The following is an 18,004-nucleotide window of genomic DNA, read 5'->3' as shown; positions in this document are numbered from 1 at the left end:
CCTCTGAGTAAGGCCACACTCCCTGAAGAGGGGAAGCAATGGGAAGCCAATCCTGAGAAAATTCTGGGTACTTTCATTGCTTTAATTATCAATAAATATGTAAAATATACATTTGGATAGTGAGTTTATCTAACCAAGTAATGTGGGGAACTGTACAATGCCTTCAAAATATACAATTGAATTGGATGTATCATGTTATAAAGTGACTTGTTACATGCTTTTTAATACCTTCTGAGGGATCATTTCAGTCTGTCTATATTTTGATCATAGAACATTTTGTCCATCCAGAGTAATCAGTATTTTTTTCTGATTTCTGTTACAACAAGAACCATTAGTCACAACCATTTTAGCTACAACTCAATTGAAACAAATATATTTTTATTTGCTTTAAAAAGAGAAAATGTGTCAGATGTAACAGTATTCTGTAGCAAGTATAGTTTCACTTTCAAAGTAAACGAACAAAAACAATAAAATGTCTTTAAAATCAAAGGGCCTACTGTGGGTGTTGAAGGTGCTCTCCACTTTTCTCGTGTACATGGCATGTCTACCTTGGACACTTAACATTCAATTAGAGTACATGACAGAATTATGCAACTGGGCCAGTCACCGTACATTTACTCTGCATAAAATAAAACAGAACATCATTTTTTGTTCTATTATTTCCCTTCTCGGCCTTTCAATCTGTCAAAGCACATATTCATGGAGCAAAATTTTACATAAGCTCGACAAAGAAGCGCTACACCCAGGTGGGTTGGTTTGAACAGACTTGCGCTGTCATTTTTGTTTACATATTTGGAACAGAAAAATGACATCACACTTTGAATGCAGCTATGTCACCACACTTCTGATTTTCTATATATAAACCCCAACGTGTCACAATAAATATAGCTGCCTGATTACAATATTATTTCACCAAAGTGAAAACATCAAACTAAAAGTGTCACTTCTTTCATTAGTTAGACCAAATTAAGTGGTGATTACTTCTGACAGGCAGGTTCCCGTCTACGATTAGTCTCCCTTATTTGGGGATTTGGTAACTGCATTTTCCGTGGGTTATTTATAAAATGCAGTAGTGTGGTATGGACAAACTGTAATACAGGATAAAAATGGCTTAACGTCAGTGTTTATGTACCAACATCACTGTGTGAGATGAATTTCCTTACAAACTGAAGGTTCGTGCTAAGAGTCTTGTCGATTTTGTGCAAAGGAAGGGGAATTCCATCGTTATTCTAAGAGAGGATTTCTTTCAACGCCTTCCTTTGCATAGGAGTAGTTCTTAGATCTGCATTAGTTCTGAAGAAGTAATCTTCATGACGCAGTGAGATTAAAGGATCCGGTTGCTGTCTGATTCAGACATATGTTAAGTCTGCGCCTCTTGCAAACACCTCGTTGGCACAGCTCTGAGGTATGAGTTCGCGCCGGGCTGAGCACAAATCTATCAAATGTGTTGTTGACCAGAAGGCTGAATTGATCTATCACCTCTTTAGAGAGGTTGGGATAGGGACATCTAAAATTTTATTGCCATGCTCAAAAAAACCACACACTCACTGTGGCTTTTCAATATCCACGGTGGATGAAATCTACTTGCCAATTGGTTGCCTCTGCCATTTTTTTTTTGTATACAGGGCCCCTCTCTGTAGAGTGTCCAAAACTGGATGGTGGGCGTCAGACTGAGAGTAGTTTTGCGATAATAATGCGTCCTGGATAGTGGGACTATATCCCAGTAGTAAAAGTCTTATGGGAACACTGGCGTTAATCCGGTATTGCAGGTCATATTGTCCTTGCCTGGTAGTCTCCTGTCATTAAAAGTGTGCATATTAATCACCGCATCACTTTTTACCATAACAGGAGGCTGTGGTTTGTGTTTGATGCGCCGCTGGCAGGTAAGCGATAACCGGATCTCATCGGCCATTGTACTGCAGAAGGATCGCTAGAGGGAAAAACATTGCAATTTTAATCCAACATTCTTGTTCAATAACATAACACTTGATATCTATTTTTGTATTGGAATATTAGAAATTACAGTGCTATGGATTAAACTCAGTACCCCAGGTGTACGTAGCTAGAAATGCATACAGTATATTGTAGGCGGACAGGATATCCTTGCATATAAATTATATAGCTGTAATAACATTTAAACAAACAATCAAGAAAAAACTAAATTTGCTAATTCACCCAAATTTACTCTCTCTCCCTACCTTCTCTGCCAACCACTTCAGTGCCAACCTTTAGTGAACAGACCTAACTGTGGGCAGGTTCAGCACATGCATAACCACTACAATGCACATTGTATCAGTGTCAATAGATGTATACAAATTACATTTTTAATGTCCTTCCTCACAAAGTAAAATGAATGAATACAATGTTTAAACCAATTACACAGATCTCAAAAAAGGCTGTATTAGAAGGCTGATATATATCATATTCTGGTTTCCTTAAGGTGTAATTAAGGCCTGCAACTACACCATGTAAAAAAAACTCACCTGTTCTCGCTCTGCTGTCTTTCGCAGCTTATATACAAACTCTGCCACAGCCACCACAATAGAGAGGATGAGCCCGGCTGCCAGCACAATAAAGATGCCTCCTATGTTTTGAATGCCAAGTGCACTAGCTTCTCTAGTCTTTTCCTCTGGGCAACCACCAGCTCGCCACCACCGCTCCTTCATCTTGTGGATCTCATCAGACTCTTGAAGCTGGAGGATGGCAATGCTAATCCTGTCTCGATATGGGGATCCTAGGAAAACAATAAAAAAAACACAAATGGCTTAGAACCTACCTAAATAAATTAGCTGACCTATGGGGATAATTGGCCACTCTACTGGGGTTAAATTCTCACTAACACTAGTGGTTTCTGCAAATCAACTATAATTATATATATATAAAAAAAATCGGACACTTTCTATAATAGGTAATCAGTGCATTGGGATCTGATATAGTCTAAAGGAAAAAAAACTAAAAAAACTGTGCAAAGCTCTTGCATAACACATTGCTAGGGTAAACAAGATAATTAGACTGATTGCTTCTTGGGTCCCCACGCTGACTGAAAAATGGATACGTCTGATAAGTCTTCTTTTTGCTTCATTTATTAGCTCTTTAAAATCCAAAAAGGATATTCGATATTAATCAGCAAACAACAATAAACAAAAGCAAATCTGTGATCTATACATGGTGGATCACAGTAATTGAGGGCTGGTGAGGGACATAATTCCTAACCTGGGATTCCCGGATATGAATAGCAATTTCTTTTTTGTACAATTCATCATTTAGGCTTTTGGGGACAGTTCTACACGAATAAGCCATTAAGCAGCATTCCCATATTGTATGCAATTGCTGGGTACTATCAGCACTGCTTTTAACCCCTTAAGAACAATGGGCGGTCCCTAAACCCATTGAAAACAATGTATTTAGAGCCTGTACATGTACGGGCTTTGTCATTAAGGGGTTAAGAGCTTTCAATCCAGCCTCTCTCTGCAAGTGCGCTACATATGACCAGACAGTGTACATTGAGTATGTTGTTTCTAAAATCTGGATGAACTTTTGGCCAGGCCAGGATTATTTAGAAGAGCAAAGCTACAATGATACACTACACAACAGTGAAGATTCATTTCCTTTACAATTTCAGATAAAGCCAGCACTGTCAGGGTTCAGGTGTCTGTTTATTGAAATTATACTTGGTTAGCGCAGTTAAATGATATGCTGGATAACATTTACCACCTATCACTTAATGAAATACTATGTCTATAATAAACTCCATATTCTCACCATATGTTTGAGTATTCATTTACACTGCACATCCATCTGTTGCAGTAATTTCCTGCATGCATTCGGCAAAACAAAATTAAACATGCTAATTTAACTGTTGTTATGAAAATAACAATAACTTATTATTATAAGAAGGGAAAATATCCCTCAAGATGTACCAAACTGAAACAGAGCACAGAGGGCACTTATACAAATGCAACCATAATGTATGGTTTATGGTGCGTTTAATATAAAAGCTTTATTCATGGCTGAGTCAGCAATGCAGACCAGAATTTCTTAATTGTAGTCCTCCAATACACCCCAAACACTAATGTTTTTTGGTTCCCCTTTATGACCATAATTGACGCTGTCATCATTTAACTGCTTGTGCGTATATGTGGAAACCATAATAGCATGCACTCCTGGGTAAGTTAACTATATTTTTAAAATGAAATCTGGGGGCATTCTTGATGCTTTATAAGGATGTGTAATCCCAAAGTTGCGTATTCCTTTAAACAAAATAAAAATCACTGATGTTATTTGGATGTTGGCCATCTTTAAAATGACATTGACTCAGATAAATACTTTTAGTGATATTTGAATCATAAAAATGTCTTTTGAAATATCATTTATTTTTAGACTTAGTCTTTTTGTCATCAACAAATGTTTATATGACAGGGTCCACTGCAGCATTCTATTACATGCTGCAGAGGATTGTGGGTGGGTTACATGCTGTCAGTGTGAATGTAATATATTAATTATATAACTATCTATACATTGCATATCATATAGGTAAATACATTTAATTTGACACTAAAGTGGCAAGTGCACTGGAGGATTACAATAGACAATGGACATAAGTCTCAGTTAAGGAAATCTCAGCTAAAAAGCCAGGGTCTTTTGTTTACCCTAATGTTGGGCATACAGCTCCTTCATGCCAACAACAGATTTCATATTATGCATTATGAGGTATTTAAGTAAGTGGCCTCAAGTGTCATATGAGACATAATGGGAGGACATCAATGGCAAACGTAACTCTCATGAACCAAGCGTTGTCCACTTTCTTTTCATTTCCCCTATTTCCTTAAAACCGTTTATGATGTCTTTTGTATCTGATGAATGGAAGGCTGGCATGTAAATCTGGTTTAGTTTTAAGCAATCTTTAGTATGAAAAGCACTTACATTCATGACCTGTGTAGACATTAAACCTGGCCTTCAGCTTGAGAACTCTTATGTATATAGTGAAATCTCCTCCAGGGGCATAGTCTATTTCCATTAAGAATTTCATTAATCAAAACTATTTATGTCACCTCTGCTATATATATGTTCCATCTCTTTGGTAAACCACTGTCTGCATCATTTGGTACATAAACAAAAATCTATAAATAAGGCATACTGGTTTATGATATACTGCTGCCAGTGGTCACCCTAGAATGAGCCGTGAATTCTTACAGCTTCCTCACTCTTCGTGTTGTAACATTACCAGAAAAATCAAACGGGGATTCTTTGCAAAAAAAAAAAAAAAGAGAGGTTTATGGTAATGTGTTTTTCACTTAGATCATCACTCATTGCTTGAAATGTCTTACCCATAGGCGTCCCTATTCCGTAGCCTTTTGAATCTATTATCCCTCCAATCTGTGTTAGGTTGCAATTCCTCTGAGTTATATACTCAATAGTTGTTGATTCCATTAGCAAAGCGTAGTCGGCTGTGAGGACTCGCTGGATGCCTTCCTCGTTACTCTTAACGAGCGCCGATGGCTTGCTGCTCATGAACGCCCACATCTTCTCAAAGGTCGAGATGTGAGATTTCTGCAGAGTAAACAAATAAAAGAGTGGTTTTGTATGATGTGTTGGGATTTGTACTGTTTATCAGACAAACATTCGTTGTTACTTACTGTCAGATGGATAAAGCCAGTAAATTAGCAGAGGACAATATAAAATTCACTTTTTTCCTCCACTAGGAAATCTCAAGGGCATTAGAAAATGCTGAAAGGAAATTTCACAACAAAGAAGAATGACTTGGTTCTTACCCATTTTATCTAAATTTCCACCTGGGTCCCATAGATTTTTTGTGTGATTCCTTTATTTTAAGTTTATTAAACTAGTTCAGTTTTGTGGGAAAAGCTGTTGAGTAAAAATAGCTCAGCCCCTATGGTCAGCCCTAGGCTCACAGGGTCATTTCCCTTGAATTTTCCGCCTACCTTTTAGTAGATTCTGTGATACTAGTGACATCTGGTCCAGAGAACACATCCCTGCGTTCTGGATCCCTGAGGAATCTCATTAAGATTTCAGTACTACTTAGTACTATGTACCTATGACCTATAGGTGGACCATGGGGGCTTTGTTTCCGGAGTAGCATTTCACTTATAAATGGCACTATATTATGATTCTGTTAGCAGCTTCCTGGCAGGCAGGGCTGTTGGGTCTCTGCTCCTACGCACTCCCGCTAGCAATTTAGTCCAGGATTAAATCCAGCTATGACCCATCCAGGCTGATGGTATGGCAGCCTGTAGGACAGATTAAAGTGTTGGCACATGGAAAGGGTAAGGGTATGGTGCCCTGAAGAAGTGTGTCACACACTTAAGGGCACAGAGACTTGGGGTGGAAGTAATTGTTACTAAAATAAAATTGTGGTTGAAAATCTTTCCTGTCATTGGAAATGTGCATTTTTGTTATTCACAAATAGCTACTTGTGACAAACTTAAGCATGGCAGATGTACCTCCCCATATGGCTATAAAATCATGCCTGTTATGGCAAAAAAAAAAAATTGAGTACCGGTGCTCCAAGGTGACCAGTAAGGCCGCAGTGAAAATGGAAAAACACATCATCTGACTGCGCAACCAGTTTGGGACTGTTTATTTCTGGCCTCCCAATGATGTATTGGTTACTACTGTATACGCTGCCTGACTTACTAATCTGTCTACTACCAAATTGTTGTCCTGCACTTGCCATCTACCTGGGTCCTCAGGAAACATTTATCCCTACACCTTGCAACTTGCTACAGGGCAAGTGTGCAAAGTGTGGTCTTCCTCTCTGAACCTACACCGCTACACCTGGTAAGTGAGTATAGTGTGTCATTTCAGGCAACACAATTTTATATATAAAATACTCTAGTAACAATATTCACTAAGATCCTTGCGCTAAAATAATTCATTTTACATTGAAACGATTTCTGATATTACCCACCTAGAGAAAATAATTAGTCAGTGATGACCTCTGAATGGATTGGTGGTAATGGAAGTCATCATATAGATTACATTGAACTTTTCACCTTATTTTTCTGAATTAATTGAGACTGCTGTGCTTATATTAATGACTTTTAGATTATGGTTATGTTGGAATAATGGAACTGGGTTGTAGTTTGAATAATGTTTATCTTTTGTCCATGAACCTCTCACAATCCTAACACTTACTCTAATTTTAACACCAAAATTCTAACCCATATTATTAAACTAGGAACTATTTAAGCTACTTAGAATGTACACCTTTTGCTTGTCATTTAGTTTAACTGTGGCAGAGCTAGCTTTATCTGGTTCATTGACCACCATTACAAAGGCGGCCTTCCACCAATCAACAACAGCAACTTAACAAAAGAGGAATTAATGTGGAAAATAGTCATGCAGATGATGATAAAATTAGGTTATGATGTATGTATATAAAGTGCACTTCATTGGTTAATGGCAGAGGAGCCCTCTGATGGCGACCAATAGAGTCGCTCGTACAGACCTTTAACTCCTGGCGGCGAAACTCTGCTTGGAGAGACCATTTGTCTCCACGCTCCAGGAGTTAAAGGTCCATACAAGCGACTATATTGGTCGCTGTCAGGGAGCTCCTCTGGCAGACCCTTTGTGTTTGTTTTCATGTTCGCCCAAACACGAATGCACAAGTCTAGTTTTCTCATTGATTTATTAACAATAGATAGTGAGTAGAGTATCGTGTACAGTTCTGGAGACCATTTTTAGAACTCAGAGGAGAGCTACCAAAATGGTAAATGATTTGCAGGATAAAAAATATTAGGAAAGACTAAGGGATGTGATAGAAACATTTAAATACGTAAATGGGTTTAACAAAGTACAGGAGAGAAGTTTATTTCCAAGGAGGAGAAACATTAGAACAAAAGGTTATAGTCTAAAACCAGAGGGTCAGAGCTTTAGATGTAACGTAAGTAAGTTTTACTTTGCTAAGATAAGTGGGACAACCTCCTGTCAGAAGTGGTAGAGGCTAATAGAGAGAGGAATTTAAATGATCTGCCTTCAAATTCTATGTTTCTATAAAATGATGGCCACATAAAAAAGATTATCCCTCTACAGGAATAATCCAAAGCCCCCTCAAGCAACAATTTACATACCCATAATTATACAAATAAAAACTCAAAGAAAACCACATTTCTGCAATTTACAGATTTTCTCTTTAAGCTAGGAAAGATGTCACGTTTTTCTAATATACAGATGCAGCTAGAAAAAGGGGCCAATTATGGTATGATTTATCCTTCTGCTGAATGAAGGGCACCTCTTAAATGTTTAGAAATTCAAAACATCTGCAAAAAAAAAAGACATCCTACTGCGCATTGCATTATTTTATCTGTACCCTGAAGGGCACACGAGTTTAAGCAGTAAGGGACATGCCTAGCTTAGATAGTTAATGCTTATTTCTCACGATCCTTTTAATTAAAGCTAAAATATATTTTAATGCAGAAATAGTGGAGTTGGTGCCAGCTCTCCCTCTTGCGGTGATGCATGGCTGCGTGGCTTCATTCATTGCTCTGCATTTTAATTTCCCTTTTTCAGTAAAGAGTCTCAGAGGGCACTGGGTCAATAGGTTTATAGACTGAATTTGATCTCACACTACATTTCTCATGATTGGAGTTTGATAAACATCGTCTCTGTCTGTAAGTATAAAGGTTTAGTATTGGAAGCTTAGCATTTATTGGAATATTGTGATTATTTCCTGAAATGCTCATTTCAGTTTGTGCAAATCTTTCGTTCTCTCTATTCACACAAGCACCAACATATATCCTATATACACATACACAAAAAAATACAAAAAAGGGACGCACACCCTAAAAAGCATATACATTTAGATTTTGGTGTGCAGCTAATATTACCAAAATTGGGGCAAACACTAAGGAACATATGACCATATTTATGCCTTGGGGTGTGTGCTGATTGCTTGCTTTGTTATATATATATATATATATATATATATATATATATATATATATATATATATATATATATTTAGAAGAATAAAGTGCCATGTTTTGTTGAAAAGAAATACCACGTAAACTCTTACTTAGTCTTTTTGTAGACTACTAATGGATAAGTGAATGACCCAACATTAACGATCCAGGAATGAAAGTCTTTGCTTTGCCTTCTATTTGATTACTTATGGATCAGTGTTCCCTCTAAGGTGAATGACCCAGCAGTTGAAACTGTTAAGGTTGCATTCATCAGTAAAACCACCGCTGCTACAGGGGGAAAGCGAAAAACACGTAGCAATGTGCAATGCTGCAAGGATTTTTTTTATTGTGTGGTGGCATTTTAGAGCCAAGTAAATAGCATGCAGCAAGGAGGAAACTAGATCAAATTTATCTATTTGCCAAATACACACATAACCACATAGACTCACACACAAAGGTTGACATGTCCTTGACAATGGGGAATGGTTTGATGCATTAGCGATATGATACCACTATCATCAATATCAATGTATTGTTTTTATTTTAAAAGCCATTTCTCTCTTAGTCTTGACAGAAAGTTAAGAACCAGCAACCTGGAAGAAGCAGTAAAAAAACGCTTTCTTGTTGGCACCCTGGATTGCAACACAATGATCTGTGGACCAGTAAGGATATCTGCAGGAGATATGGAGATATGATACTTAAATCTGTTCTGCTAGGCAGTGATATATTCTGGCCTAGGCTGACTAGTTACAGTTACAAGCACATCTGGGAACTCTCAGGGTTTGGCCCGGAGAACTCCAGGAGCAGCGCCACTTCTCCGGTTCTCTGAGTCAACACCCAAATCCTCCGGGTCTGTCAGTCACCTACCCGCCTCGCCCATCTGAATACCTCCCACCGTGTGTACGGAGCCCTATCCTCATTACTTGCCTCTGTAGGCTCTGTGCCGGCTGAGGCTGCAGGCACATGCACGGCGGCTTCACCTCCTTTCACAGCGTGCAAATAGGCTACTCAGGCATGCCCCCTGGTAATGTCACGGCTCAAACCCTGGGAACATTTAAAAGGCTTTTGACCTCGGATTGTTTAACCGTTCTGCCACCTCTCTGGTGTTCCTGACCTCGGATTGTTTAACCTTTCTGCTGCCTATCTGGTGTCCCACTCTCCACCCATTTCCCCATTACATGGTGGTCTTTGCTTTGATGTCAGCGGGATTGCCCACCAATGTCAGTGGGCAGACCTGGCTGTATCCAGCAAGGGTGGGCTTTGGGTAGCTGGAGCCTACAAGTTCAGGTATTGGGTACTGATTTGGTACTAAGTTTGTGACTGTCTCATTATTAGGGAACAATATAATGGTAAATGACTTGCCGGATAAAACATCTAAGTAAAGAATAAAGAGTCTCAACATGTCTAAATAAAAAATACATTGTAACAAGTTTTATTATGGTTATGTAAATTATTATCAATAATGATGTATTGTGGAGGATTTACGTAGTTGGCCACTGTGGCCAATTTATGTATCCATGCCAAAATAAAAAAAATAAATCAATATTTGAGGGAAGGACTATAGATGGTGCCACAGCCATGTATTCTCCTTTAGGAGTGGCCCTAAATAAGCACAACCACTGTCTCACTAGGCAGCTGGGTAGGTTGCCTACATGGCGGTGGCTGGCTGTTGCCCTCCACAGCCATTTTCATATTGCACATATGCTTATACGTACATCATCTGCAGTACGCATAAATCTTCATCTTGTATCAAAGGTAGATCTTTAATAAGTCGTAAAGCACAATGCATAAGAAATCCATATATCATTTAATGGGTTAACTTCATTCCTGGCAAGGAAGTGTTTGTAGATTTTATAATTGTTATTGCTTGGCCACATGAGACTCGAAGTGGCAGTCAATCTATATTTATGCATTGCCTCTAATTTAATAAAATGAGCGCCGAAGAGATCAATTGTTCAGGTACAGTGTGATTTACTGTCTGGCTGTATATCATTGTGTAAACCTGAAGTCTTTCATTATTAGTCAGCTGGGTAACAGTTTGACTCCATTTACATTATTACTTTCCAGGATCCGGTCTAGCAAGCAATGAACTGCCACTTCTGTCATTCTAGTAACTGCTGTGTGGACCACGTAAAATGGCTTCCTGGGGCCTGGTTTCAATAGAAAGTGGGTAGTGTATTATACCACTGCCAAAACAGCTCATCATGCCTATGGCTAATTTCACTATGATAATTTGTCATACTGAATGTCTTTGCTACAGCGCTGAATAACTTCAAATCCGCTACCCTACGCACTGATCAGCCACAGTATGATTATTTTTTTTTTGTACTTGTATTGGCATTAACCCAAGCAATGCGATGCAAAATACATTCACCAGATTAACATCAGACTATGTGCTGATGAGCTTACACATTGTTATTTTAATCATACTACCATATGCTGCACGATCCTCAGGAAGCAAATTAAAATCTTGATTCTTCCAAAACAGTGGAACAAAAGGAATAAAATAATTGCTTTTCCGGCACCCGCAGAGGATGCATAAAAGGCAGATGTGAACTGCTGGTGTACAGGAGTGCACATGATACAACCGCCACATACCGTCACTATGTACAAAACAAACGCAGCTAATTTTGCATAATGGATGCCATATATTAGTTGCTGTAAGGAGAAATTCTAGTGGCGGTATGGTAAATGTGGAGCAGTCACCATGGAAACCGATGGAATGTCCCTACTGGTTTGTCCACTTTTGACACAAGGAGCATATACACAGACTGGGATGGTATTTTATTGGTAAACTGTCAGCGTTTTTCTAAAATTACATATTTTGAAACAAGACTATAAAGACCGTCTCTCACAAAAGTTTGCATTGCAGTCACATTTCATTTTAAATACTTTTTTTTATCATTTCATTTTCTTTGTATCAATTTCATTTTTTTGTCTTCATGCATTTATTGTACCTGTCCTTTCTTAGTAAAGCTTACTTAATTTTGAAACAATGCAATATGTGGTACAAAGCAGTATTGCGGGGATGGTGTATTGTTTAGATATATTGATTATCAAAGAATGGATTATAGAATTAAATTATAAGAAGACATTATCATAGCTTTCATAAGGGAGAGGCAGATTAAACCAGCAAAGTGTTATTTAGCAAAAGACATCCCTAGGCCTAACTGTTTCCAGGGCAAAAATCTGGAAAAGCACCTTCCACACACAGGTTTACTGTGAAGGGTTTGCTTGTGTTATGAATGAATAGATTTAAGGCTTTTCTGTAACATTCATCTACATTGTATTGGTCAATGTACTAAATAACCCCATGTAACATCTTCAGATATAAATAAGCAATACAAATGTTTTAGGAATCAATTTTGTGGTTATACTGTTCCAAATAGCTTGCATTCATATTATAATTATATGACTCCTTCAACTCTGAGACTCCCACAAATTCGTTCTTAAGGCATAAGACATGCACACCTAGCACCTAAATATTGAAGTTTGAGCTTAGTGATGAAGGCCGTAGACATCTAAGCAATACATTCCCTCTAAAACTGTAAGTTGATGTCATGAAGGTCTCACCCTGAAGAAGTTCATGGTCGCTCCATCGACTACAGCTCCATACTCTATTTTGGTTTGTTTTGCCAAGTCGTCAGCGGACTCAATGGCAGATTCCATTCTCTCCACTGTGAGGAATGCAGCGAGGTTAGCCGTGTAGGAAGATATGATGATGAGTGTAAAAAACCACCAAATCCCACCAATTATCCTGGTTGAGAGAGCTTTGGGCATTAACTCAGAACCTAAAATAAATCATAAATAAATAAATAGCTGCTTACTTCATGTAAATGCTTTCACAACTTCTCACACAACTACTCAACCAAGTATTGAATATATACCATAATATTCTTAATTTCTTGTATTTGAATGTATACCTCCATCCCACTGAAGTATAATGACTAAGACCCAAGGTACACTGGGCAAAATACAGTGGACCATATTTATAAAAGGCCATTCTTCCTGGTTTTAATCAGCAGATGCATTCCATTCCAATATTCAATGCCATTCCATTCCAATATTAAATACCTTTAATGAATATTGCCCATGAAATAGTTTTTTAGCTTCTCATAAATTAATCTAAGTTATTTCATGGGCAACATTTATTAAAGGCATTAAATAAATAAGGATACTTTTTGACAATATTCCTGATTGTGTCGAGTCACAAAGCAGATGACAATTATCGTAATGTTCATCTAAAATCATCTCACGTCCACTGTAGGAAGCCACGGAAATACACACTATCACTACCTTCACATGGTCCACACTACAGGACTTTACTGCCCTAACTGCAAAGTCTGCTCTGGACTGTTTCAGTAGCAAAGACCTGCTAGTTCTCCGTTTATGACATGACTATATATCAGGTGGATTAGGGGAAAGTAGAATTGGACTGTATTTACAAAGGTATACATTTTCAATGCATACATTTAAAATGTTTAAATCATAACCTTTCCCCCTTTTTTCCCTATTAATTCTTAGAGGAACAAAAGAATTATTCTTTTGAAATACTCTCATTTGGATGAATAGTAATTTTGTATATGTTATTCATTCTGTTGTAACACTTTTCTAAAAATCTGTAATTGTTTTCTTATGTTATGAACATAATATAAGCTGAGGTGTTTTTGTAAGTACCTCTTACTAGGGAGAGCTGACAACCTTGACTCATTTTACTATTCAATTTCACTTCCACAATAGCATTAATGTTGTTGAACCTAGAACGGCTTTCTAAGCTCCATACCAAATAGTGACCGCTGAGTATTATTCACAAAGTCTGTCAACATCCTGTTTTCTCACATTACAGATGCCTTTAGGACCTCAACGGATTACACATAGGAGAATTGAAAGCAAACAAACTAATAACTAAAAGAAGACTAGCACAGTATGTTATATCAAACAAAGAATACATATATACATAAATACAGAAACACATCCTGACAGTTTAATTTTTTCAATATGAAATTGCAGGATTTTTATTTCTTTTCTTTTTGAAGTTATACAATGTAAAAAAAAAAAATATATTCACAGCATCACCCGTCAAGTGAAATGTATTAGTTACATCAGCTAATAAAATACTACTCAGAAAACGTAAAACTCCTATACACTCCTATAATGTAAAATGATTCCATTTGTCTTGCACTTTGATGTAACTGATAAAGCTCCCTACACTTTCTCTATTTTTGGGAGGATTATTGTTTCTTTTTATTCTTAAATTGCCAGGCGTCCTTTGCGCCTACATCTCGGTGTCCTTTTCTGAGTACACAACACATGTAGTGACTTGGGATAATATTTCAGGTTCAACTGTATGTTCATGTATGACACCAGAGTGTGACACCAGATTCACGGAAGAAGGCAATATTAAATGTCTAAGTGACATATTTTATTTTATTTGGTAGGACAGAAAAGTAAAGATAAAAAAAATATTAACGCATTTCGAACTTAAATTAAAGTGAATGTTAAATTACACTACATAGCTGTTTAAATGGAAATATGATTTGCGTTGATATTTGAAACTACAGTGTCTTTAGTTTGTAGACGCCGTGTCATGAATGCTCAGAAGTGAAAACCTCAACACCTATGAAGTAACTCAGACTACAAGACAAGGGCGGTGACAAGCATTTCTGTAATTGCTAAAGACAACACTCCAATTTCAAACAGCAATGTTTCTTTGTGACAGCAAACCGTGACAAAGTTTCTCTCCGGTGCTTAGTGACAGGAAGGTGACAACATTATTTTTTTGTACTGCTTTGCTCTTTTGTGACAAGAGCTGCTGTTTTTTTTTTTTTCATAGCTGTCGAAATGCAGGAAAGCGTTCACTTTGGGGAAGAAATTAGATTTAAAGAAAAACACATATATTAATGTAGTCGTACCTTGCTGCATTAAAGCGCCAACTGCAAACCAAAAGCTGTTTAGGAGGGTGAAGTTGTTCTCCACGATGTCAGTTCCTGGGTTGCAAGGATGGGCATCGTACCATTCATAAGGACTGAACCTGGAATCGAAAAACAGGTTGGAAAATTAAAGCTTCATCGTTGTAAAGCAGCACATCCCGGTTTATTCATATTTGGAGGGCTGTGTATGAAAGGGGGTTCAGGTGCAAAGTTCGACAACTGAAACATTTCAACTAATTGGACCATCCCAGTGGTGGATATAGTGATAAGACTTTTTAAACTTTCTCAAGAATTGCTTTTTATACGTTTTTTCTCCACCTATAGTGATACGTATCATTAGGTAATTAGCCCTCAGTGCAAATAGGAAAGCATGAATGATCAACATCAGCATCTACCTCATAAGGGTAAAATTTTGTCAAATCAGGAACAACTAGGTTAAGATTTGAAGCTCCAGATAGAAATGAATTGAAACACATACTGTATGTGGTATATCTTATGTAGGAATGGGTAATGTCTGTATAAAAATCTCTGCAATGGAAGAAGTCGAAATCATTTTCTTGTAGTAAGAAAGGGATATATCCACCAAGATTAATATTAAATAGCACAAGGTTAGTGCCTACAATGTCTACATCAATGGAAATGGAAATGTATTTTTAGATTGGTAGCACTGATGTAACACGGTGGGGCGCTCCCTTTTCAGTAGGACCCCCAACGCCAGCACTGTCAGCCCCCCCCCTGAGCCAGGAATACCACTGGGTCTGCAACCATGCTCCCTCAGTCCCAGCAGAAGTGCTGCTTGCTGCTGGACTTCCCACTCCTCAGCCAGTACGTCTGTGTTAAGTGTGTTACTTTGTATGTGTTACTGTGCAAGAATGTTACTGTGAGTGTAAGTATATTACTGCATGTTTGTGTAATTATTTTACTGTATAAATGTACATGCCTAAGCAGGTTATCATGCACAAGTGTGTTACTGTGTGCAGTGTTTGGGTGTCTAAGTATGTTACTGAGCATGTGAGTTTGTGTGTAAGTATATTATTGTGTAGATATGTAAGTATGTCAGTGTGCATGTCAGTATGCTACTAGACTACCTCCCCACATCTCAACAGTGGGTAGAAAGAAACTGGGGACCCCCACAGTTAAGCCACTGATGGGTATGCTGCATTCCTCTATCATTATTACGTCACATGGTCTTCACCGCTCAAAAAAAAAAATACAGTAAAAAACATATTAGCACATAAGATAATTTATTGCAAATTTCATTAAAAACACAAAGAATTTCAAACATACTGTATAGAAAATCAAAATGAATCAAAGATGCCCGATTCCTTATTGGTGCAAGATCCCAAATAATTCATATAGCATGTCCAAAGAAAATACCATGAGCTACATCATGTAGTCCAGGCACTCAACATAGACCAATCATGATTATGACGGAACATCTTTGATAGGCCTACTAATGGTTTAATTTATGTTTTATATCATATAAGCCCCATTGATGCAATTATGTGAATTGTGTTTTGGCATCCGGCAAGCACTCTCATATTTGACCATTTTTTTCTTTCTTTTGCAGGTGAAAATGTTATTTTTGGAACCAGAGTGGCCACAATTTTGCTTTTTTTATGTCTTCCAGGCTGGCATTATACATTTTTACTATAAAATGAATAAAAGTCTCGACGGGCCATACAGATTCCTTAGTGTTTTCTAACTACCGTACTTTGACCCAGAACAAAATGTTAATACTGATGACTATATGAATATTGAAATAGCTGTCCGGTTTTATTATTACTTTGCAGTCAGATATTCACTACTATTAGCACAAAGCACACATTTCCTTTGCCTCTGATATAGTCTCAGAGGGATGACCTTGTGATAATTGTGATCTCCACCAGTCAAAAACACGAAGCACTCATGGATAAAAGGCAGTGCTGTGAATACAATGTCACCCCCTCACATTTAGGAACAGTAAGTCCTGCAAACAGAACTGCAGGCTAACATTCAAATGACAGCACAGATGAAAGCCATGAATTTTTTAGGCAGTGAAGTGCACTTTGAAGGAAGAGTTTTAAGGTCTGGGAAGCTAATATGAAGTATTGATAACCAGCTATAGGAGAATCTAGTGATTGCGTCAATAGGAATTTTGTTCTGCGATGCACAGTTTGAATAGAAATGTTACATAAATATTTTACCAAGCAGAATATGTAATGTATAATAATGATTTCACAAGATGAATATCCATGGGAAGTTTCAAAGAGGTTTCATACTGTGAACACATTCAGAAGATATAATTAATGTTACTAATTTTGATTAAAGTTCTGTGCTCTACAAAATACTGCGTGCACTAGTCTTTGAAGCACTGAAAGTTCTCATTTGTGCAATGTTAAGTTGCACAGAAAACGCACACTAGCATTCTAATGATGAACTTGGTGGTTAAATTGTGAGAAGAACCTGGGAACTTCCTAGGGTAGGCTACCAGAAGCTCTCCCTCTTTTGCCGGAGTGGCTTCTTCAGTTGAGAATAGCTACCAGTGACGGGGTGGCTAGCCCTAGACAGTCAAGTGTGTAGGCAGTAGTAGCAAGTTGACGTGGACAAATACCACTCACCTGCCTGGAAAGAAAGTAAAGTGAAGTAGGGCTTCATTACATATTTATTGGTTGTGGGTGAGCCAGTAGCACAGCAGAACTTTGATTATCAAACCACTCATGAGCTGAGCTGGACTCATCAAGGGATTCACGCACAGGCTTTTGGATATGCCTGAGGACTCAAGTACAGAAGGGCCGGATGCTTTTATTAAGCAGGAACATTTCATTTGTGGTCATATTGATTGCTTCACTTTTTTGTTTTTTACAAATTTGCATTGCAACTGCTGCTGATACATAACAATAGTAAGTGTCATGTTTCGGTATTGTGGGGCTTTAAACGAACAGAAACGGTTAACGCTTACTGTGAAACATAAAAATGTAAACTTTGCAAATATGTTTTCTGTCCAGCTCGTTACGTTTTTCCTAATCATGCTGTAAAAGTGCAAACTTTATGGTGGCTGCTTTATGATTACTTTTAGCCTAATCACACGCATCTACTGAAAATAATACTTTAATACTGCCTTTTTTATGTATTTTTGCAATCGCCTTTTCTTGTATTGTCAATAATGCTGCC

General features: G+C 37.7%; 1 protein-coding gene across 1 annotated transcript in view; it reads right to left on the bottom strand.

Annotated features, from left to right (window-relative positions):
• Nucleotides 1-357: 357 nt before the first annotated feature.
• LOC128472748 (glutamate receptor ionotropic, kainate 3) overlaps nucleotides 358-18,004 on the bottom strand; it is a 206,578-nt gene continuing 188,931 nt past the window's right edge. Inside the window, exons 12-16 of the mRNA XM_053454688.1 lie at nucleotides 14,834-14,952; nucleotides 12,495-12,712; nucleotides 5,328-5,550; nucleotides 2,484-2,734; nucleotides 358-1,930 (exon numbers count right to left, since the gene is read on the bottom strand). Coding sequence (XP_053310663.1) covers nucleotides 1,736-1,930; nucleotides 2,484-2,734; nucleotides 5,328-5,550; nucleotides 12,495-12,712; nucleotides 14,834-14,952 — 1,006 coding nt within the window. The 3' untranslated portion in view covers nucleotides 358-1,735. The remainder of the gene's footprint in view (nucleotides 1,931-2,483; nucleotides 2,735-5,327; nucleotides 5,551-12,494; nucleotides 12,713-14,833; nucleotides 14,953-18,004) is intronic.

The sequence above is a fragment of the Spea bombifrons genome, chromosome 2 (assembly GCF_027358695.1).
Source record: "Spea bombifrons isolate aSpeBom1 chromosome 2, aSpeBom1.2.pri, whole genome shotgun sequence".
NCBI lineage: Eukaryota > Metazoa > Chordata > Amphibia > Anura > Pelobatidae > Spea > Spea bombifrons.
Note: the sequence above shows the minus strand (reverse complement) of the source record. Positions and strands in the feature narration are given on the sequence as shown.